Source organism: Hyperoodon ampullatus (assembly GCF_949752795.1).
Source record: "Hyperoodon ampullatus genome assembly, chromosome: 17".
NCBI lineage: Eukaryota > Metazoa > Chordata > Mammalia > Artiodactyla > Ziphiidae > Hyperoodon > Hyperoodon ampullatus.
In genome coordinates, this window is record NC_136930.1 from 75,281,415 (window position 1) to 75,304,434 (window position 23,020).

General features: G+C 42.8%; 1 protein-coding gene across 25 annotated transcripts in view; it reads right to left on the minus strand.

Moving 5' to 3' along the window:
- PTK2 (protein tyrosine kinase 2) overlaps positions 1-23,020 on the minus strand; it is a gene marked incomplete at its 5' end in the record, with an annotated part of 198,079 nt that overhangs the window by 150,345 nt on the left and 24,714 nt on the right. For 17 of the 25 annotated variants that reach the window (XM_079722510.1, XM_079722512.1, XM_079722509.1 and 14 more), the window contains 2 exons: positions 8,064-8,230; positions 16,534-16,728. In XM_079722510.1, coding sequence (XP_079578636.1) covers positions 8,064-8,230; positions 16,534-16,728 — 362 coding nt within the window. Of the gene's footprint in view, positions 1-8,063; positions 8,231-16,533; positions 16,761-23,020 lie in introns of those variants that run through there. The other 8 variants (XM_079722516.1, XM_079722514.1, XM_079722518.1 and 5 more) reach the window with 2 other exon arrangements.

The window sequence follows — 23,020 nt, forward strand, 5'->3', positions numbered from 1 at the left end:
TCAAAGCCCTGAATCCTACACCAAAAGGACGGGGCCATTTAATATCTGATTAACCTGCTCAGAAGTCAGACCAGTCCATGTAGGTGATTCCAGATAACCAAAATTTAGCTATCAAAATTTAACTAGAATTTAATTATCTAGGTGCAAAACTTTAAACTTTAAAGATTTAAACTTTAAAGTTTAAATCTGTTTGGTAGAAATCTCTCAAAACTGCATGATACCTTTTGCTACACTATAAACTAGGCATGGTGCTGTAATTCAAACTTTTTTGGCTGACTCAAGATCCTAGCAAACACCACCTACCTAACCGAGATCTCCCAGGACCCCGGGGACAGATGAGCAAGTGCCTGCTCCACGAAAGACTGGGGAGGAAGCAGGGCCCGTGCCTGTGCATGCAGCGCAGCGGCCTCGGGCTCTGCCTCAGGACCCGAGGATTCCACACAAGTCCCTGAGGGCCCTTAAGAGGACGGGAGGGGGCAGGGTGCTCTCCCCACAGAGGCTCTAGACAGAGCATCTCCCCCGACCCTTTATTTACATGTTCAATATTGTCTTACCCATCTGATGTGCTCCCAGCAATATTCTTGGGTTTATTTTTCTTTTTACTTTGTAAAAGTATATCACGCTGTATGTCATCTCCTGGGACTTTTTGTTTTTTAACTGAGGTAAAATTCACATAAAAAGTAACCATTTTAGGGAATTTCCTGGTGGTCCAGTGGTCAAGGCTCCACGCTCTCACTGCCAGAGCCCGGGTTCAATCCCTGCTTGGGGAGCTAAGATCCCGCAAGCCGCATGGCCCACCACCCCACCCCCCAAAAGTAACCACTTTGATGCGTGCACCTCAATGGTATTGCTATTTAGTGCATTCACACAGTTATCCTGGGACTGCCTTTTGTCACACAGTGGTATTTGTCTAAGATTTATCCACACTGTTGCAAGTCTTGATCATTCATTTTGACTAGTGTAACATTCCACTGTGAATATTCTGCAACTGACTTAACCATCACTGGTTATTCTACGAACATTCTTGGGTCTCAAGCCTAGTAGAGAAATGCAAGAGTGTCTCGAGGACAGAACTTGAAGTGGAACAGCAGGATAGCAGGGTATGTCATGAGGATGCTATGCCATCTTCCCAAATGGTTTTACCAATTTACATTCTCCCCAGCAGGACAGGCAAGATCCTGTCAGATCCATAACCTCTCCTGCTATTAATTCTGTCAGACAACTTACTTTTTGCCAACCAGACACTGTAAGATGGAATCTAATGGCCTAGTTTCGTACTTCCCTGAGCACTGAGAAAGATGACAGTGTCTTCCTGTGATTACTAGTCAAACTTGTCTTCTCTTTTATGAACATAGCTCAAGTCTCATGCCAATTTGAGACTTCATATTGATCAGTAGAATATCTTCTCATATTGATCAGTAGAATATCTTCTCATAGTTGCAACTTGTTTCTGCACTTTTTTTTTTTTTTTTGGCCGTACCTCACGGCTTGTGGGATCTTAGTTCCCTGACCAGGGACTGAACCCGCACCCTCAGTAGTGAAAGCACAGAGTCCTAACCACCAGACCGCCAGGGAATTACCATTTCTGCAGTTTTGAAAATACATCTTTTGATAAACAGAATGTTTTCACCTCATTAAAGTCAAATTTATTATTCTCATCTTTCAGAGTGAATGTTTTTGGAGTATTAAGACAACCTTCCTACTCTAGGGCCTAAGACACATTCAACTATATTTTCCATTAAGCTTTCTCTCTCCCTCTCTCTTTTTTAAACTTAATCCATCTCAGGTGGATTTCTGTGTATTGTTCAAGGTAGGATCTAATTTTGTTGTTATTCTTCCTACGAGGATAGCCATTTATCAAATCAGCACTTCCTTTCCCCAATGACACGTCACGACATCTCTGTAAGGCCATCCTGCCTGAGACAGTTATGACCAAATGTGTGTGCTGCAGGTGCTTACCAAGGTTTTAGAAGAACTGAAGACTCCATTAAACAAGTTTAGATCTCAGGTTTATTTAACAATATGAAGAGATACTATAGCAGATACTGCAAAAAAGAAAAATCTATGCTCAAAAACCCCATAGGAATGGAAACTAATATCCAATTATTCTGATGAATCTTGGCACTTTCATTTGAATATTAACACCCTACTTCTCAGAACTAAAGCCAGAGCTGCAGTTACCCTCACATGTCCACCCATGGACTGAGAGAGGTCTCAATGTTCTGTTTCTTTTTTTTTTCAATTTTAAAAAATTTTTAATGGAGTACAGTTGAGTTACAGTGTTGTGTTAGTTTCAGGTGTACAGCAAATTGTCAATGTTCTGTTTCTTGTAGTCAAATACCTAACACAGGAATAAAGAAAGAGCTGGTGCATGGACCCAGTTTCTACTCTGCCACCCATTTAAGCTGTGTGACAACGGGCAGGTTATCAAGCCTCTCAGGCAATGTCTGACACACAGCAAGAAGCGTGTTAATATGAAGATTGTTACTAACATAAACTAGTCCTGTTCAGGCCCTAGTTGATAATTTCATTATCACTGATTCAACTTCCACTTAAAATATTTTTTACTGGGTGCCTACTCTATACCTGGCACGCCCAGAACCGAGCAGTGAATACAACGGAGTCCCTGAGGGAGAGAGACTGCACCAGGCGGGCAGTGGGCTCTGTAGACAGAAAGGCCGGAAAAGGCCCTGGGGAGGAGGTGACAGTGGAGCACCTGCCCTAACGAAGGGAGGTCCAAGCCAAGCCGGAAATGGCAGACGAGTACACACAGCAGTTGAGCATCAAGTTCAAAGGCACCAGGAACAATCCGCTTGGTTTGTTCAAGAGCCAGTAAGAGTGCCAGTGTGGCCAAGGTCAAGCTAGTGAAAAGTTGGAAAAGATAAAGGCAAAAAGAGAAGTGAGATGAAGGGTTACTGTATTCAACAAGCAAGAAGGCTGGCAAGAGAGAAGAGACCATCACATGAGACCCTACCCTGAGTATCTAAGAAAACAGAAAACTAACATTTCAAAGGGACCAGAGTCGCTCAAATGGAGGAAGGGGAGGAGCAGCAGACGGAGACGAGGACCAAGAAGGAATCACAACTCAGAGTGGGCTCCAGGGGTGGCGGGGGCTCCCGGGAGTTCCTGAGCGGGGACGACCTACACATGTCCTCGGGTGTTTACAGTTGAAAAGATTTGTTAGCAAATTCGGTGAGCTCCACCTTGAACGTATCTCGGTACAGCTGCCTCTCATTCCAAGTACTACTCCCCACAGCCATCGTCTTCTGTGACTTTTTCCTGGGTTACTGCAATAACCTGTCCATTGGTTTCCTGCATTTATCCGATAAAGAGTGAATTTAATGCCAAAGGCAGGTCTAAGGTGGGCAGAGAGAGGAAAAGAGGTCACTGGAGCAGCCCCAAACGTCAAGGCTAAGCAGGAGAAGACAGACCGTGATGGCCACTAAAAGAGGAGGAAAACCTTCACCAGAAGAGTCTGGTATACAGGAGGCTAAATGAAGGAAGGACACTCAGTATCCACAGGGGAATTGTTCCAGGATGCCCCACAGACACCCAAATCCTCGTATGCTCAAGTAAACTGGCACAGTCTGCGTATGTAAGAAGCACACACCCTCTTGTATACTTGAAAGCATCTCTAGATTACTTATAATAGTACCTTATACAATGTAAGTGCTATGTAAATAGATGCTGGCACAGCAAATTCAAGTTTTGCTTTTTGGAACTTTCTGGAATCCCCCCCCAACCCAGAAGTTTGTATCAGCAGTTGGTTGAATCCATGGCTACGGAACCAGGGAACCTGCAGATGCTGAGGGCTAGCTGTATCTAGACAGAAGGAAGTGACTGCGGCCATGAGCTACTGCAGAGAGTGGACTGGACGGCGAAGCGACAGACCCCGTCAAAGCCAGGCCCTCAGCAGGCTCGGCCTTTTCCTTTGAACCATAAATTAGTATTATTATTTTTAAATAAATTTATTTATTTTATTATTTTAGCTTATTTATGTATTGTTTCTGGCTGCGTTGGGTCTTCGTTGCTGCGCGTGGGCTTTTCTCTGGTTGTGGCAAGCGGGGGCTACTCTTCATTGCGGCGTGCGGGTTTCTCATTGTGGTGGCTTCTCTAGTTGCAGAGCACAGGCTCCATGTGCGCAGGCTCAGCAGTTGTGGTATGTGGGATCAGTAGTTGTGGCTCACGGGCTCTAGAGCACAGGCTCAGTAGTTGCAGCACACGGGCTTAGATGCTCCGCGGCATGTGGGATCTTCCCGGACCAGGGCTTGAACCCGTGTCCCCTGCACGGGCAGGCGGATTCTCAACCACTGCGCCACCAGGGAAGCCCGAACTGTAAATTATGTAGAGATGTGTTTTTAAATTGCTCAATATACTGTTGCGTGCAGGATCCTATATTTCTACATTAGAAAAAATAGATACATAATTTTAAAACTAGTGTTTACTTACTATTGTTTGCGCTCTTCCTTTTAATTATTAGGAGAGGTAAGTTTTATTCCTTTAATACTAGTTTTGCTTTATACATTTTGAGGAATGTCTAGGAATTTACAAGTTTAAGAGTTATATCTATTTCTATACTTATTAAATTCTTGGTGAAATGAGCCTTTTATTGCTATGTAGTTGCCCTCTACATCCATAATAATTCTTGTTTGCCTGAAAATTTTTGCACAGGATACTACTAGCATAATACTCATCTTTTTTTTCCCCTGGTTATTATTTGTCTGGTATACTTGTACTCATGTTTTATGTGAGAGTTATTCAAATTGAAAATCAGGACTCATTAGTAGGTAGGAAAATTTTTTTACTATTTATTTTACTTAAGTAGAACAAAACAGAATGATATTGAAGAGAAAACCCTTAGACTTTAGTGTAAATAATAAGGCTGAGTATGTTTTGTGAAATATGTAGGTCCGTTATTTACAAATAGCTCTGAGATACACAAACAGATATACGTGCACTAAATCTCAAGGCAAAACACATTTCTTCCTGTAAGTCAAAGAAAAATGTTTGAACATCACTGTTTTGGATACAGCCTATAAATAGCAGAGAGCTAGAATTTACTTTTTTTTTTTTTTTTTAAGATGTTGGGGGTAGGAGTTTATTAATTAATTAATTATTTATTTTTGCTGTGTTGGGTCTTTGTTTCTGTGCGAGGGCTTTCTCTAGTTGTGGCAAGTGGGGGCCACTCTTCATCGCAGTGTGCGGGCCTCTCACTATCACGGCCTCTCCTGTTACGGAGCACAGGCTCCAGACGCACAGGCTCAGTAGTTGTGGCTCACAGGCCTAGTTGCTCTGCGGCATGTGGGATCTTCCCAGACCAGGGCTCGAACCCGTGTCCCCTGCATTAGCAGGCAGATTCTCAACCACTGCGCCACCAGGGAAGCCCTAGAATTTACTTTTTAATCACACTCTAATAACCTCTGACCATTCACCGTTAGTATACCTGCACCTTATTCGTGATTTCTATTTATCCTTTTTCCCATGCCTTTTCTCTATCTCTTTCCTTCTTTTTGATCCCTACGTTTCTCTAATACCTACTTACCCAACTACGGTTTAAGTTATATTTCTAATGCTTGAGCTTTTATCCTCATATTTAAGTTATATTTCTAATGTTTGAGCAGTTACCCTCGTATTTAGCCGATATCTGTTCTTGAGGGAATTTAACTGTGCAAACAAGTACAGGCTGCCAGTTATATTTTCCCACCACTTTGAACGTATAATCCCTCCATTGTCTTGGCATCAATCATGCTGTAAGAAGTCTGAATTTTTCTCTGCTTGCTTTTAACATCCTCTTTTTCTTTTGTACAACACTATTTTACTATAATTTGCCGAAGTATGCATTTAGTTTTATTCGCCCTGTTTGAGATACTTGTTAATCCTGCATTTAAGGATGCACATCACTCACTGATTCTAGAAAGTTTTCAGCTATTTTCTCTTCAGATTATTTCCTCTTCCTCATTCTTTTTATTCTCTTCTTCAGAGTTCCTGTTAGAAAAGGGTTGAGCTTCTCATTCTCCATGTTACATAAAGCTGCTTTCATAATTTCCATCTGTTCATCTCTGTGCTACGTTTTGGGCAAATTTTCTCAGATCCACCTTCTTGTTTACTAAGTTTTCAGCTATGTCTAACCTGCTGCTTTATCTATCCAATGATTTCCAGAACTTCTGTTTTGTTCTTTTTCAAATCTGCTTGGTTATTTAACAGCGTCCTGTTCCCCAATGACACTTTAGAACAATCTGTATTAACCCTCACACTCTGGACAATACCACACATGTATCAATGGTATCTCTGATCACATTTTCTTCTCTCATCGCCTCTACCGACAATCCATGCACCTTCACTCATCTTATAAGCCTAGCTACACTCTCAGAGTTTTGAAGATCACATTATTCCCACTGAGACAGGCATGCTGATTTTAAAAACCCATATACTGTAAAGTCAGATCGCTAAATCCAAATCAAAACTGCGTCACAAACTATCTATGTGAATGCAGCTTAAATCAATTTTGTTGTGCCTCTGTTTTCATCTGTAAAATAAGGATAACAAGTCTTTACCTCCTAGGGTTTGGGTAAATGAAATATACAGTTTACAAATTACAAATATATAAATCATAAATAGCACATAGCTGGCACAGTGCCTGGCTCCTAACAGCCACTCCATGGTGACAACACATCAATGTCATCATCTTCATCAGTATTAGCAGTAGCATCTTCATCACCCTTCATTTGAAGAGGGTCAGCCAAATCTTCCCTACTTTTGAGGATCCAGGCTCCACTAAAAAAAATAGCCTACTCAATTTTACTTGAAATTGGGTAAAATAAGTTGGCTTAAAGAACAAAAGCAAAGCTTGTATACACAGGGATCTACATTCAACACTATACTGAGCACTAAAACTGTTGCTATAATGAAGCCTGCCTCTGACATGTCTGCATGAATTCAGAAGGTAACAAAGTTGTGTTGATTAAAAATACCTAGAGGTATTTTCAAGTAACTTTTAGATATTCTTAGTTTTTAAACACTTATTTAATTAATTGACCAAATAGATGGAAGTCAAATCTTTGCTAGCCGGTGATGAAAAGCAACCAAACTATATTCTCACAGACTATTTTGTTAGCGTGGTTCCAGCTATTTGATAAATTTGAAAATACAACTGTATTTCTTTGATAAACCGTAACTGGGTCAAGATTTTATTCGACTAAAGATTTACTCACCTAAACATGTTTGTTTTTCTTTTAATCTTTCTAATCTTCTCAGCTTAGATCCTTGAACTGAAAGTTACTGACATTTGCATGCTCTCTTCACTCTACAATGATCTTTACTTCTGCAGCATTATCTATAAAAACGGGAACCACTGTGGAAGAACCCCGTTCTATAAGTTATACTTCTCTCAAACGTGTTTTTAGATGTATAATTTCCTACAAACATCTTGATTTACTTAAACGTGAAAAAAATTATTAGGAGAGAACCAGGAAAAGGACAATCTATAGGGAATTCTTTTAACTGACCTTGAATGGTTTTAGTTTCATTAAGGTCAGTAGGACTCACTAAGAGATTACTTCCTAATTTCAGTGTTATGTGTGAACATCCAAGAGGCGCTGACTCTCTTGGTGGGCTGTGGATTACTGTACTGGGCACCATAAAGCGAGCTCTGCAGCCCATTAATAAGGTAACTGGGTGTGGTCTCCCCCAGGCACAGGGAGTCCTGCTGCACGAAAGGGTGCCAGCAGAACAGGAAGTAAAAGGACTAGGACTTGAGTCCTCCTCAGAGCAGAGGCTGGACAGAGCAGCACTGACAAGAGAAGTGTGAGGAGCGAAAGGTCATCACAAAAGCATGAGATCAGTCAGACGGCTCAGCGAGTCCAGGTCAGCGGTGCCCCAAGACAGACCACACAGAAGTGCAGAAGAGATCACTGGTTAATAACTACCGGCCAACTCTATTTATACAGGAGTCCCAATGACAATCAGTGTGAAAATTAAGCACAGATAATCATCCTCTTGTGCGTGTCTCTAATATGCAAAGCAAATCAAGTCCGAGCCACCCCCAAGTAGGTTTGCAGTCTTACTTCCACTCCTCTGGCGGGCGTGCAAGCTCATACTTCTCCCTCACACTGGAGACGCCCACATCCAAATGGAGCCAGTGCACCTCCTCTGACCGCAGGTGACTGAGGCGGAATCCATAGCAGGCCACGTGCTTTACTTTGTGACTGTCCACTATCTTCTGAATGATGCCCTAAAACATACCCCCCACAAAAACGACTGTTATAAACAAAAAACTGCATGCTAAAAATTAATGCAATGTTCATTTCTCTTAGTTAATTATCAGAAATCTTTGGTAAAAGAGTATCAATTTAAATAAATCACTTAATTTTACTTAGAAATCTTTTTTCACAAGAAGTATTTTTATGAACAAAGAGAAGTTTTTTAAAAACCACAAAAAGAGGCACTTCCCCTTTCTTTATTGATTTCTGCAGCTCCACCTCTGCGTCACCCCAACTCATCAGAGCACATGGCCACACCTCAGGTGGCTTCCTAAGAATGAGACCTGTGGAAGGTTATACTTTCTGAACCAACGATATTGTTGAGAACAGGCTGCAACCTTAATATCATTTTTTAAAAACACATTTAGGACCATATAATTAAGGCCACATTTCCGATAGTACTGATGACATATGAAAAGCTACTTAAAGTTAGGCCTAGCCACCTGCTCTTTGCTCTCTGTAAGTTAACATGCAGCAATTCACAATAGCCCCCAACCTAACTTTTCTAACACGTGTGCCCCATGAGTTCAGAGGAGATGAAGTGACCTTTGAAGGAGGGCATCAGGGAAGGCTCCCTAGAGAAGGCAGCGTTTACCCTGGGGCTGTGGGAAAGAAAGTGTTATTAGAACTGATTCTTGCCCTGTGCCCACACAGATGTGTAAGTCGTGCGTCTATGTTTGTAAATGGGTAGCACACGTGGAAGACACCTTCGGAATACAATGGAGACCATCTGCCACCCTTAAGTGAGCAGATGCTAATCACCATCCATTGCAATCTTCTCAATATTTTAGGACATTAGTAAGGTTTTTTTTTTAAATGATTCTGAGATTAACATGAAAATGTCTATCATGGAAAATCAGAACTATCTACTAGAGAAAAACATCATTGGTTTTTAAAGACTAGCAATTAACTGAAGCTAACATATAACTTATAATGTAAGACACATCTTAAAAGTTCTGCACACACTAGTATTTATTATGGCACAATGCTGTTGATCATACAATTAAGGATGTCCCCAGCCCTACCCATAAGAACAGATAAATAATAACATGTACTATATTCAAAAACTGTCAAGGACCCAGCGAGTCCACACCAGGGGCAGGACGTGTGCCGCACTCCTGTACCTGCACATGCCGACCACCCTTCCTGACTCCTCAATCCCCAGGACAAGGCTGTGCATCGAGCCCAGGAGAGCGGCAGAGGAAGGATGGAGGGAGGGAGCAAACGTGGCACCAGAGAGAAAGCATGAACAAGAACCCGGCTGGAAGAGCTGACAACAGCTTCAGGAACAAGATGAACTCTTACTGGGACAGGAGGCATGTCTGCAGCCTACAGAACTCGGGGGCGGGGTGGGGGATTGGGGTGGTACCTGGAATGAGCATAAAACGTTTTTTCTGGCTTCTGGATTCAAGGCCTGAATTTCTGACAGTGCAGGCTGAACACCACCCAAGGGCATCCTGCCAGGGGATGGTGGGAGCCCAGATCCAGCCCCAAGCTTGCCTGCAAATCTTGTACTCTGAGGTGCGGGATCTGCCTACAGGAAGGGCCATCTTTTTCTGCTAATTCTCTGAAAGGCGACTTGTGCAGCTTTCTCCTTGCCAACATCCACATCCCTGAGCTGCAAAGGACAGGCGCTGGCGCCCCTTTCAAACTCCCACAACAGCGCCTTTGTCTCTCGCCCCCGCTCTGCCAGCTCACTCCCGAGAGCACACAGGCTCCAGTTACCCTGCTCATCTCCCTTCGATTCCACATCACCCCCAGATCTTTGTGTCTTGGTCTGTCTACCCCTCCAGGCCCAGATGTAGAGTGTCAGGCAGGGCACAACCATTCCTTATACTTGTATTTGCCATCAACACCCCGGGAGAAACCCCATCTTCGCTGGGTGCCTGCTCTGATGACCCCTTGCACGGCACAGGTGACCCTCATGTCCTCTGACTCACGGGCACACACAGGAGCCCACCTGCAGAGAAGCAGTATCAATTAGAGGGGCTTAGTCCAAAAACATGGTGATGATTAGGGGGAAGGCAGGTTCCTAGTCTTGAAGTCTTGTGGAACAGACAGAATTTTAGTCAGTTCACTTGATCGCACTGCCAGCAGACGCCAGAATAATTTCAAGTCTGGGTTTGCGTAACCAGATTCCCCAAACTGTAGGAACTGGTACCTAAACCAGGTTGCAATTTCACTCTCCACTAAACAATTAAGCAATAAACACAGGCATTCCCTTTTATTTCACTTCTTGCTTTTCCATGATGCTTCCATACTGAGTTCCGTCCCAGTCTCATTCTCTAATACTCTCACAAATGCCACTTCAGACTTAGTCTGGATAGCAGCCAAGGTTATGAGTGGACAAGGTGCTTAAATATTTGATGCTAAATGTACATAAGTACTCAGTAAAAAGTACTGGTAATTTTGAGAACCAACTATTTGGTTCTGAATAACTGAACAAATAACTTTGAGAACTAAATTTTTAGTGAGAAATGCAAACTCAACGCTACCATATGGAAACATCACCATTTCCGTATAACACACACACACACACACACACACACACATTAGTATATGTGTATATTATTTCCGAAATATGTACATTTAGAAAAGGGACTGTCTCTAGGGAGCTAAGAGGACATGGGTTCATAATATGCCACTGATGGTATCCAAATTAAATTTAAATTTCTCATCCTGGATTTAAAGGCTCATGACAATCTAGTCCTACAATACACAAAGCAACACTTAGCTACTCTGAAAACTCCTTTTATTCATTTATATCACAGCCCAGGCCTTAGAAATATACACTTTTCCTGATTCAATTCTCATGTTAGATATTCACAGTAAAGGATTCTTCTCAAACTTGGAAATAAAAGAAGCCGGTGTCTGCATCGTGCTTGTATTTCATCGGGAACATAGCAATTCAGCCATTTTACTACTGGGAGATAGTTATTTTCTTTTTCGTTTCCTTGTTTTGGGGGAAAGGGAGGTGGAAATGCAAGTAATCCTGCCAGGAGCATCCTTCTAGCTGTCGTCATACATATGTACAGGCACTGCTTAGAAACAGACGTGCTGGGTCAAGAGCTACTTAAAATATGACATTTTGGTAAGTACAGCCAAACTGTGCACCAACAGAACTATACCGATTACACTTGACACATAATGTGACAGACTGTCCCTCATCTCATACCAATAATGGATGAAATCAATCTTAAAACGTTTATCAATGTGATGGACCAAACCGGGGGAGGGGGCAGTGGTTGCTGCTATAATTTACGTTTCCCTGATTGCAGCAGACTAGTGAGACGAGGCTGTAATTGTGTTTGTTTCTGAAAGTTCTTGCTATGACTTTGCTTGGTTCAACCCGGCCACTTATCTTTTAGACAGCGCTTTGAAAAGCAGTGACCTTCTCCCCGGTGGAGAGCGCTCACACGGCCGCGTCCTTCACACCCGTTCACTCGTGAACGTGCACCCCTCAACTGTTCAGCAACCACCTAAAGGCCCGCTGCACGCCTGGTGCTAGCGACCCAGTGACGATGAGGTGCAATCGTGACCCTGAGGAGTCTTAGAGCTGAGCAGGAGGAGGACGTGATAATGAATGCATGCAGGAGAGTAAGTCATCTGTGCGGAAGGTAAGGCAGGGGACAGGATGACAATGGACATTTCATATTGTTATCCATCTCCTCACAGGCAGCTTGCAACATTTCCCCATTTATCCCAAGAGGAGGTATCTGAGGTCACATGTATTGTTCTTAACACTGTTCATCTCTTTACTTCCTCCTAAGAACTGATTTGTCTTTTATCCTGTGCAGGGGTCATTCTTCTCAGTGTGCTCTCTTTCAGATACTCTTTACTTTTAGGAATCAGTGGGTTCCTACCGTTCTTCTCTGATCGCACCTGTAGAGGCAGGAGCCTAGCATCGTTCAGTTACCAGAACAAGATGCGGAAATCCAGTCCTGCTCTCCAACCGCCAGGGCACCATCTCCTGCTCTTGGTTCAGCAGCAGACGAGGGGCCCTCCTAACAGTCCTCAAGACAAAGCAGGCACTTTTGTCTCGACAATCTACAGTCACTTAGTGTCTCATTGCTACTGTAACAAATGACTACAAACTTAGGGGCTCAGAATAACACCAATGTGTGACTTTCCAGTTGTGTAGATCACAAGTCTGAAATGGGTATCACTGGGCTAAAACAAAGGCATCATCAAGGGTGTGCTGCTTGCTGGAAGCTCAGGGTGGGTAACAAGGAGCCAGCCTTGTGGGCCACGGGGGGAATGAATGTGGCTTTTCTCTGAGAGAAATGGGGAGCTACTGGGGTTTTGAGCAAATTACTGATTAGAAGACCAGCATGTTAGAGAAACGGTCCAGGAAGCAGAACGTAAAAGTGGGTGACCGGTAGGATGGAAGGTCACAGGGCAAGACGGGGAGAGGAAAAGGCTAGGGGCTCCTGAAGGACTTGAATATTCACTCCAAATAGAGAGGAAAGCACTGGAAGGTTCCAAGGGGAAGAGTGATGTGCTCTGGCTCTCGTGTTAACAGGACCGTCCTGGCTGCTGGGTTGTGATGTCAGTTAGGAGACCACGTGGCTCTGAGAAAGGTGTGCGGTTGAGGTCCGAGGAGGTGGGGGATTCCAGGTACACTCTGAGGACAACGTGGACAGGATTAGCTAATGCACTGGATGCAGAGTATAAGCAAAAGGAGTAAAAGATGATGCCAAGGGCCCTACTTAACTAAAAGAAGGGGAAAACCTTCCTCTGAAGCGCTGATGGTTCTTTTGGAGAAAGAAAGGCAAAGACAGAGAAGAGAGGGATAGATGCAGCTGGGCGGCATTAGGTCTTAAACTGAAAATGAAACAAGTCAGAACGGGGTACAGTTGTGGACTAGGCAGAGCGTGGGATGAAACCATGGCCATGGCTTTAAGAGCCTCTGAAGACGTTCGAGGCCAGCAAGGGAGCCAGCCTCTCGCACCCCACTACAGTGCTTCCCTCTGGGACCACACTTCTTCATGCTCTGTGATGTCATCTAGCTGTGTTTTCAAAGAGAGCCTATGATATGAACTTCCTACCTCCTTATTTCTCTACAGCTACCTTCACTTCATGTTTTTGTGATTGATAATGTACTTGGTATAGACTCCAGAGGTACAAGCTGTTCCCCAGAGCCTCTGAGGACACTGCTCCAATGTTATCCTGCAACCAGCATTGCAGATTAAAGTCTGATGTAAATGTTCTTTTTCCTAAGTAGGAGGCTTCTCTGGTAGAATCTGGATGTTCTCTATACCCTTAGTATTCTGAAGTGTCACTACAATGTTTCTAGATGACAAATCTTATTCAGTATTGTCCACCACGGGTTAATCTTGGCTCTTCTGCACTGACCCCACACTTATCTCCAGAGCTGCCTGAAGCATGGTACTGACACTCAGCTATGGCCAAGATAAGTGATGTTTGCGACCATGGGCTACTGATTATTTGGGGCAGGACACAACTAGCCTGCACCACTGTTTAGTAATCATAACTGGATTTCCAACTTGCACCTGATTTGGGTGGCACTTGGGCAGTTACACAGGGCAAGGCTGGCTACGGAGATGGAACGTGCCTCTGTGCCCATCTCACAGATCCCACCACAAGGAGGCCTTAGCCCTCCTCACACCTGGGTGCTGCACACATGCCGGCGATGGCTGGGAGCATCCAAGGCCACGAGGCCTGTGCCTGAGATGTCCGAAGCCCTTCGAGGAGCACCGCGTTCCTACTGCTGCTGTATATACTCTACCTACTCCCCGGGAAGTCCTGTGAATCCTTCCAGCATCCTCTATACAATTAATGTGTAATTAGCACAAATATGTAATAGGAGTGAAATCTATTAAAGCATGAGAAATAAAACCCCTGTAATGAATTATAACAAGAATCCAGATTTTTCCTGGTGAAAATAAACCTTTCAACGCCTCCAAAGGTCTGGTTCTTCTGAGTCAAGCAGTCTCTCAGATAATTACTTTCTATAGAGCACAGCTGTCCAGCAGAAATATAATGCAAGCTACATATGTTGTTTTAAAATTTCTAGCAGTCACTTTAAAAAAGTGTAAAAAGAAACAGGTGAATTCAATTTTAATGATATATTTTCTTTAACCTAGCATGCCAAGAACAAAATTATAACAAATTACTGATGAGATTTTACATTCTTTTTCATACTAAATCTCTGAAATCCAGTTGTATTTTTACACTTACAAAACATCAATTCAGACTAGCTACATTCAAGCATTCGGCAGTTGCACACGGCTACCACATCGGGCAGTGCAGCAACAGAGTCTGAGACTCAATCTAATTATTCCATCAACTCGGGATAACAATAAACTACCTCCTTTCAGAAAATGGTTGATTTTTAGATCCATCCATTAATTAATTTACATGCAAATACTGCATTTTCAAATGTTACAGCAGTAGAAGGAAGTGGGTTATGAATAATACCCACCTGCCATCACAGTGACCCAGTACTATGTTGATTTCAGGCTATTCCAGGAGAGGGCTGGGGTCAAGCAATGCCAACAGAGGTTTCTCTGCCTCATGTTGAAAAATCAATCATCAACGGCTAAGACTTGCTAAATTTCAAACATTTATCAATTACTGTGAAATAAAACAACTTGCTCTTTGGCCACACGGATTTGCTCATATTGATCTTCATAAAAGTTTAACAAATAGGTTCTCATAACTTATGTATTTGTATCTGGTTTAAATTTTTCTTCACAGTATGCATGTTCTGATGTCTGGTAAGATTTTAACATTGGCTAAAGGCGGACATGTGTCAGTGATCACTGGTTCTCTTCGTGGTATGATTCCTCTCCTGTGCAGTACCTATGATGCTAAAACCATGGCACATCTGTCACGGAGTCCTTCCCAGGTGAAATTTCTGATATAATACATTCTGAACATTTGCTAATGTCTTGTCAAATACGTAGACTTTGAAAGGCTCCCCTCCTGCACAAATGCTCTCAAGTTTATTAAGGCTGATGCAATGGTTTAAAGAACTTCCTCTCTCACTGTATCCGAAATTTATAAAAACTAGAACATACCCTAACAGCCTTCCCATAAACGTCACCTTTACAAGGTTTCTCTCCAGTGACTGTGTTTATAAGGTTAAATATAAAACAGAATTATAGAAAAACTAGAAAAAGCCAACAAGCTTCATGGAAAGCTTGTAAGAAGAGACTATATTTCAAGTATAGCACGTGGATAGATACTAACACATGTTTCAATCCTGAGTGAATGATTCTCCTTTTAATCATTAGTCCATTTGAATAGTCAGTATTACAGTATCACAGAGGTAACAGAATATTATATATAATGCATATGTAATATGTAGCCTTAAATCTAAATTCTACCAATCCCTTTATTGTGCTTAAAAACAGTTAAGGCATATAAGTCAAAGAATACAAATTACTTTGTTTCTTTATTACTGAAAGCAGGGGAGATACATCTGATGGTCCTACTCGCTGGACCCTTGTCCTCCTTAAAGATGAATAGGGACTAAGTGAAAGAGCAGGAAGGAGGAGGGGTTTCTTCAACACTTGATCAAAGTAAACATCCTGAAAATTTACATTCTGAACTGTTTTCTGAGATCACGGTGCTCACTCCTCACGCTCAGCAGCCTCTGCCTACACTGTGCTCCCCTCACAATTCTTTACCGCCCACTCTCATCAGCACCCAGAGGAAAGTGTGTCCAGCCACCTCTCACAGTCACACGGAGTGACACACCTGCCGGCCCTCGTCATCTGCAACACGCCGGGAAGCACTGCCTGCACCGCGCTGCAATTAAGGCCATGGGCATCTCGCCCGCAACAGACTGGAAGCTGTATGACCAGGACCTTTAATATCCCCAGAAACTTGCCAAGTGTCTGGTATACAGAAGATATACATATATATTTTTTAAGACTCTATCCTACCTGGAGTCATGCAAATACCTTCAAAATTACACTTTCTAGAAAATAATTTATTTCAACAGTATTAGAGGCTATTTTAATTCCTTTGTTTCCTTGTATACTTCAAAGAATTTTTTTAAAAACAGGAGAGAAAAACAAGTCAATGGCATTATATGAATACTATGATGCAGTTACTATTTTTCTAAGAAATTTTACATAAATTAAAACTCTGGTCCATCACATATTAACTCAATAAATACTATAGAGAAAAGTTAACATCTCTGAAATATGGGAATAAAAGTTATTACTCCGCCTTTTTTTGGTATGTGCCATTACCATTTACCCTACCTAGACACTGAGGACATGTCTTGGGAAAATGTACTCACCCTGACGTCAGTAGCATCTCCATGCCGGATGATACTGGCCCAGGTGGTTGGCTCACTGTTGCTTTCAAAATAATGAAAGACCTTCAACACTCGCTCCATGGCCCCAGGGGAACGTTCCACACCGGTACCCAGGTGAGTCTTGGTACTTGAATTCGGTGTGTGATTCAAGTTTGGGTCAAGGTAAGCAGCTGCCATTATTTTGCTAGATGCTAGGTATCTGTCATATTCTGTAAAAGGAAAAAAATTTTTTCAGTGTAAATCTACTGATTAAAATGTGTTTTGTTGATACTGACATAACAACACTGTTCTTTATTCTCTCCCTATTTTGTTATATGCAGAAGTTGAGCCTGAGGAGAACTGGGACCTAATCTACCAAGATAATCACTGTATTCCATCCCCCACCCCCAGACCCAGAGCAGTACCTGATTCATAGTAGAATAATAAATATTGGTTAAACGAATTATTAAAAGGCCAGGAACCCTATCTCAGCTCCATCAAAAATCACTGTGTTATCTGTAAACAACATAACACCACCCTCCTTTTAAATCACAGCCTTTAAATTTGTGAGAAAATCTCACTGGAGAGCCAAATATGTTAATTTTGCTGCCTACTTTTGAAAACTTTTATGTGAAATACAAGTTCTTGCTTCATACACTGAAAATTCAGTCACAACTGAAAACAAAACAAAACCAAAAAGCACATATGACTAAGTTTTTTAACATGTGATAGGGGACTCCCCTGGTGGTTCTATGGTTAAGAATCCACCTGCCAATGCAGGGGACACAGGTTCGAGCCTTGGTCCAGGAAGATCCCACATGCCGCGGAGCAACTAAGCCCATGCGCCACAACTACTGAGCCTGTGGTCTAGAGCCCGCGCGCCACAACTACTGAAGCCCGCGCGCCTAGAGCCCGTGCTCTGCAACAAGAGAAGCTACAGCAAGGAAAAGCCCGTTCACTGCAATGAAGAGTAGCCCCGCTTGCCGCAATTAGAGAAAGCCCACGCGCAGCAACGAAGACCCAACGCAGCCAAAAATAAATAGATGAATAAATAAATTTATTTAAAGTAAATAAATAAATACATAAAGTGTGATAGGAGGATGTCCATTTGAATGTGAGGGAATAGCTCGGGCAAGACCACAACTCCCCCTGAGAAAACTCAGAGAAGCTGGATTAGAGAACAACCCAGACGTGTGGAGCCCAAGACACTAGGAGGTGACACAGATGGAGAAGGAACAGGTCCTCAACAGCTGCCTTTCCCCAAAGGGCATTTGCCAATTCTGGGCATTCAAGACCCTGAAGAGTTAAGGAAAAGACACTAACACACACACACACACGCACGCACGCACGCACGCACACACACACACACACACACACACACGGTGCTATTTGTCCCGTGACGACAGCCACCAGTCCTGAAACCAAGCCCAGTGGGCACCTCCGAAAGCAGAGGGAAGTTGAAGACACACAGAGGGGACGAGGGGCACAGCTGATTATAAACACCCTCCTACCTTTTGGCAGCATACAGATGATCTGAACAGCATGATGAATAAACGATCTAACTGACATATACTACACCCAACAGCAACTCATCTTTGCGGTGAAATAGTTACTAAAATTGACCACATGCTAGGTGAAAGCACAAGATTCAATAAATATCAAAGGACTAAAATTACTGAGAGTATGCTCTGTGTTGTGTCTAGCATTAAGCTGGACACCAACAAAAAGGTAACTAGCAAATTCCCAACTGTCTGGAAATTAAGCAATGTATTTCAAGTAACTTATTAGCCAAACAAGGAAGTCAAACCCTCAAAGGGTTTCTAGGGCGCTGAAAATACTCCGTATGTCACTATAATGATGGATATGAGTCCTTATACGTTTGTCCAAACCCACAGAATGTACAACGCCAAGAGTGAACCGCCATGGGAGTTACGGACTTTGGGTGATTACGATGTGTCATTACAGGTTCATCACTGTAACACATGCTCCGCTCTGGTGGGGATGCTGACAGTGGGGAGGCTGTGCATGTACCGGGGCAGGAGGCACGTGGGAAACCTCTGTACCTTCCCCTAAATTGTGCTGTGAACTTACAACTGCTTTAGGAAAAATAAAGTCTTAATTTTAAGAAAGCAATCAATGTAATTCACCATATTTTCAGAAAGGAGAACCAGAGTTATCTCAATATATGCAGAAAAAGCAACTGATAAAGTTTACCAAACACTCATAATAAAAACTCTTAGCAAGACAGAAATAGGAAAATATTTCCTTAATCTAATGAAAGTATCTGCATTAAACTTAAATTAATACTGGTGGAAGAGTCCCTCCCCCCCTGCCCCGCCCCCCAAGACTGGGACTAAGTCAAGAATGCCCAGCATTACCATCCCTAATTTGACAGTGTTCCAGAAGTCTTAGCCAGGTTCCACAGGCAAAAAAGGGAGGTAAAACATAGGGTATGAAGGAAAGAATAAAACCATCATTACTATATGACTATGTATGAAGAAAATTTGTAAGAATCTATAGATAAACTAATGGAATTAATAAATGAATTTAGCAAGGTTGCTGGATCATAACAAAATCAACTGTACTTTTCTCATCACCTTAGTTATCTCTTTCGCTCCCCAAATGAGATGGTAAGGGTGAATAAATATATTATCAATTGCTTCCTGAAAAGAAACACCACACCTCCGGAGTGGTCAGACGAAATGATACACTGGTGATGAAGCGACGGAAAATCACTACAGTTGACCCTTTAACAACACTGGTTTGAATGGCCCAGGTCCACTTATATGCACATTTTTTTTCCAACAGTAAATAAACACTACAGTACCACACAATCCCTGGCTGGCTGAATCCCCAGCACCGGAAGCGCAGATGCAGGGGAACCCTCACACAGGGGGCTGACCGCAAGTTATACGCAGCTTTTCGACTGCGCGGAGGGCCGGCACCCTGGGGCCCACGCTGCTCAAGGGTCAGCGAGACACATAATAGTGAGCGTGTCAAGGGAGGAGCTCAACCAGAAACAACACACAATCTGGATATACCTCTGTGGCTAAGAATCAATGGCAAAATCCTTCATAAACCTTCAAAAAGTAGGCCTAAACGTTCTTTAAAAGATAAACCATTGCTGTAATGTCACCAGAGCGAAGCAGTTTTCCTAAAACAGAATGTGTCAAAATCCGATCTGTGCTATAAATTCTCAAACGGGCAACATCTCCACCAGCGAGCCTGCCTCGACCCTTCTGGACAGTTCCGTGTGTGTGCCAGTTAACCACCACCCACTCCCCTGGTGGTGGCGTTCCAGTCTGTCTTTATGATGGGCTTGCAGATTCTGAGAGCCTGGCATCTGGGTCACAAAACCGTGGATTAGTCAGTTTGTGGGATGGTGTCCACTACGGAATGAAAAGTCCCAAGCGTTGCTCTCTGCTACACTGACTATTCTGTTTCCAAACAATTAACAGAATTCTCTGTTGTTCGTGTGGTTCTCTATTTGTTTTTGACCCGTGGCTAAAGCTGTACAATTGGGGCTGCCAACTCTCTGTGTCTCTAAGTGACAAAAGCCCTTCCCCCTCTTTTACCAGAGAGGTAGGCTTTTATAGGATTTTGTAATTGTAGCCCTCTGTAATCTGTGGCCAGTTGTATTTTTTAGAACTTTTCAAGATTAACCAGTCACAGGCATCGGCTACTTACGCATACTACAGGATATCTTTTTCAAAAAACTATCAAAGACGTGGAAATGAAAAGATTTTTAAAGTTGGCTTATTTACGTGGTTTAGACCCCTACTCTTCCAACTATCTGTGGTAAAGAACCAGTTTTAATTTCCAACCTGTCACAGACCAACTTTTGTAAAATACAATAAAGAGGAATTTCTAGAAAAATGAAATTTCAAAATAAAAGCATACAAAAGCCGAGCACGAAACTTCTATCATCAGAGTCAATGAACATAAAATTACTGTCAAGTTGCTATAGAGGTTTCTAGATGCTCACACCAAATTCTACCCTTACTTTGTCCTACACTGTTAACAGTTCCAGCACCAACCCGTCTGCTGGCCACAGTTGGCCGAGTCCAGGCTCGGGCACCAGGCTGCCTGGAACAGCAAGAGGCCAGTGCACTGGAATGGGAAATGGGAAATGGGAAAGCAGATGGCCTGTCAGTGGTGGCCGCTGACCTTCCAGCTTCAGGTCTCCCTTTCATTCACATACTAACTTCAGTGCCTAACTTCTTCTTTTCTTGGGACAAGCAGGGCAGTCCCAAGGCAGGTGTGAGGAAACAGGTACTGACAAACCTTGGCACTGACCCCAAGGCTCGGCCCACAATCCGATATAAATGCTCCATAAAACAGCACATACAGAAGAGGGAGAAGAGTACAAGGATGACAACGAGCCTCTTACTCCAGAGCTGCCTAGTTCATGTTCGCTGTACATGCTAAGATCCCCCAGGAGAGTGACCTCACTACGCTTGAAATAAGCCGGCCCTTTAATAAAACTTGAGATGCTTGCCAGAATGTGAGAGTAGAAACAAAGAATGCAAATTGATACAGCTACAGTTTTTAAAAATTAAGACATCAACAGGTTTGGAGAGTTGTTAAGAATCTGATAAGGACCCTAAAGTAAATCCTTGAACAAACCAGACTAGGGTGAAAGTTTTCTTCTCCTTAATTTTGTTCTTCTACACAAGATTTGGGTTTACTCTCTCATAAACTATCTAACCTGACTATCCTAAATGTCCTACAGTGATTTCAGTAGACAGAGAAGCTAACATTACATTACTTAAATGTTTAATGTTCTAATAGCAACATGTGGCTGTTGACATTTTCCAAACTCCCCCTTTCCCAAGTCTCCCAGTGTGACTTTGAGACTCCTTTCAAGAGGCGGAGTCTACCTTCCTTCCCCTTGAATCTGGGTGGGCTTCAGACTAGGCTAAGATACATCCTAAGCTAAGTCCTAAAAGGGAACACCAGAAAAAGAAAGAAAGGAACCTAGGTTCCCATGGCTCTCTTGGGATGCTCACTCACAAACCTGACCACCATGCTGTACCGAAGTTCAAGCAACCCAAGAAGATCTGAGCTCCAAGAACCACAGCCGGAGCTAAGCTTCCAGCTGACGGGCAGCGTCAACTTCCGAGCCCTGGGGCAGAGCCACCTGAGTAGACCCACTGGCTCCCAGGTGTGCTGCTTCAGCCAACACCGTGCAGAAAGAGATGAGCTGTCCCTGTCGAGCCCTGCCCAGACTGCACATCTGAGCACAACGAATAACTCGTGTCGTCTGAAGCCACTAATTGTTGGGATGACTTGTTTTCATCAATAGACAACTGACAGAGCATATGTTCAACTAACGTGAGCAGAGGTGGTTCTCGCTTCGAGTGGGAGTGGGAGACGTAAAATGACTACCAAAAGCCATCTGAACAGTGTTTGCCTTCTTCTTCTCACTGTTAAACTAAAGATACAGAGTGAGCATCTTTTCACTACCTTGACAAAATGTCACATTCCTTCCTAAGTTTGGGTCACCTTCCTTTTACATTTTATCCTCTGTACTTTCTGTGTCATGAAATACCTCTGAGAGTTCCTCTAATGCGAACTTTTTTGCCATGTCACTTCTTCAGTGACATCTTTTTTTGGTCACAACTATTTTCTTCACTTATGTCAATGAGACCACCTTTACTAAGTTCTTTTGGCTGCACATCTAGAATGTCTGGCTCAACAGCAAAGTCAACATTCATAGAGTCGGCTACGTTTTCTGTAACTCCATTTACATTCAATTAGAATCTTGCAAAGTTATTTCCACAGTGTAGTAAAAGTTTCTGCCATACTGCACACCTATCACTCTGTTACTTCCTGCCAGGATGCCTGAATTTTTTCATTTGCTCTATCTCCAACTGTAGCATTAACAGCCTGTCCGAAGTCTGTCTATAGGCTTTAAAAGTTGAAACAACTCCTCGGTCCGTTGGCTGAACGATGAGATTACAGTTGCTGGTTCACACCACAGCTCCATGCACACCTACGACTCGGCTCATTTTGTTACACAGTTACCATGTTACTATCAATATTTTCAAATCTTCACTTACACCCAGTTTTACTTCCAGCATTTTCACTTTTTGTTTCAATTCTGTATTTCGTCCTCCTTGGTCAATTTCCTCCTTTGATTAGCTATTTCTGTAAAATGTCACATGGATTTATCATTGGCAAACAAGGAGGCAACACAACTACACACTCTGCTGTCTGTGTATAAACTGAACAACAGATGTGCACTGACCAGTCACCAACAGACTTTGAGAGAAGTGACATGACTGGTCACAGATTATAATCCACACCTGTTATTTATGTAGTCATTTGTAAAATGGGTTTGTACTTTATGCGATTACTCATAGTTCATATACGCGGTAACCAAACTCTGAATCACTCTGTTGAGGAACTGGTACTTTTCAATGAACCACAGAAACTGAAATTTGTGCATACTGGAACTATACAAAACATGGACCACCTGTATAACAAT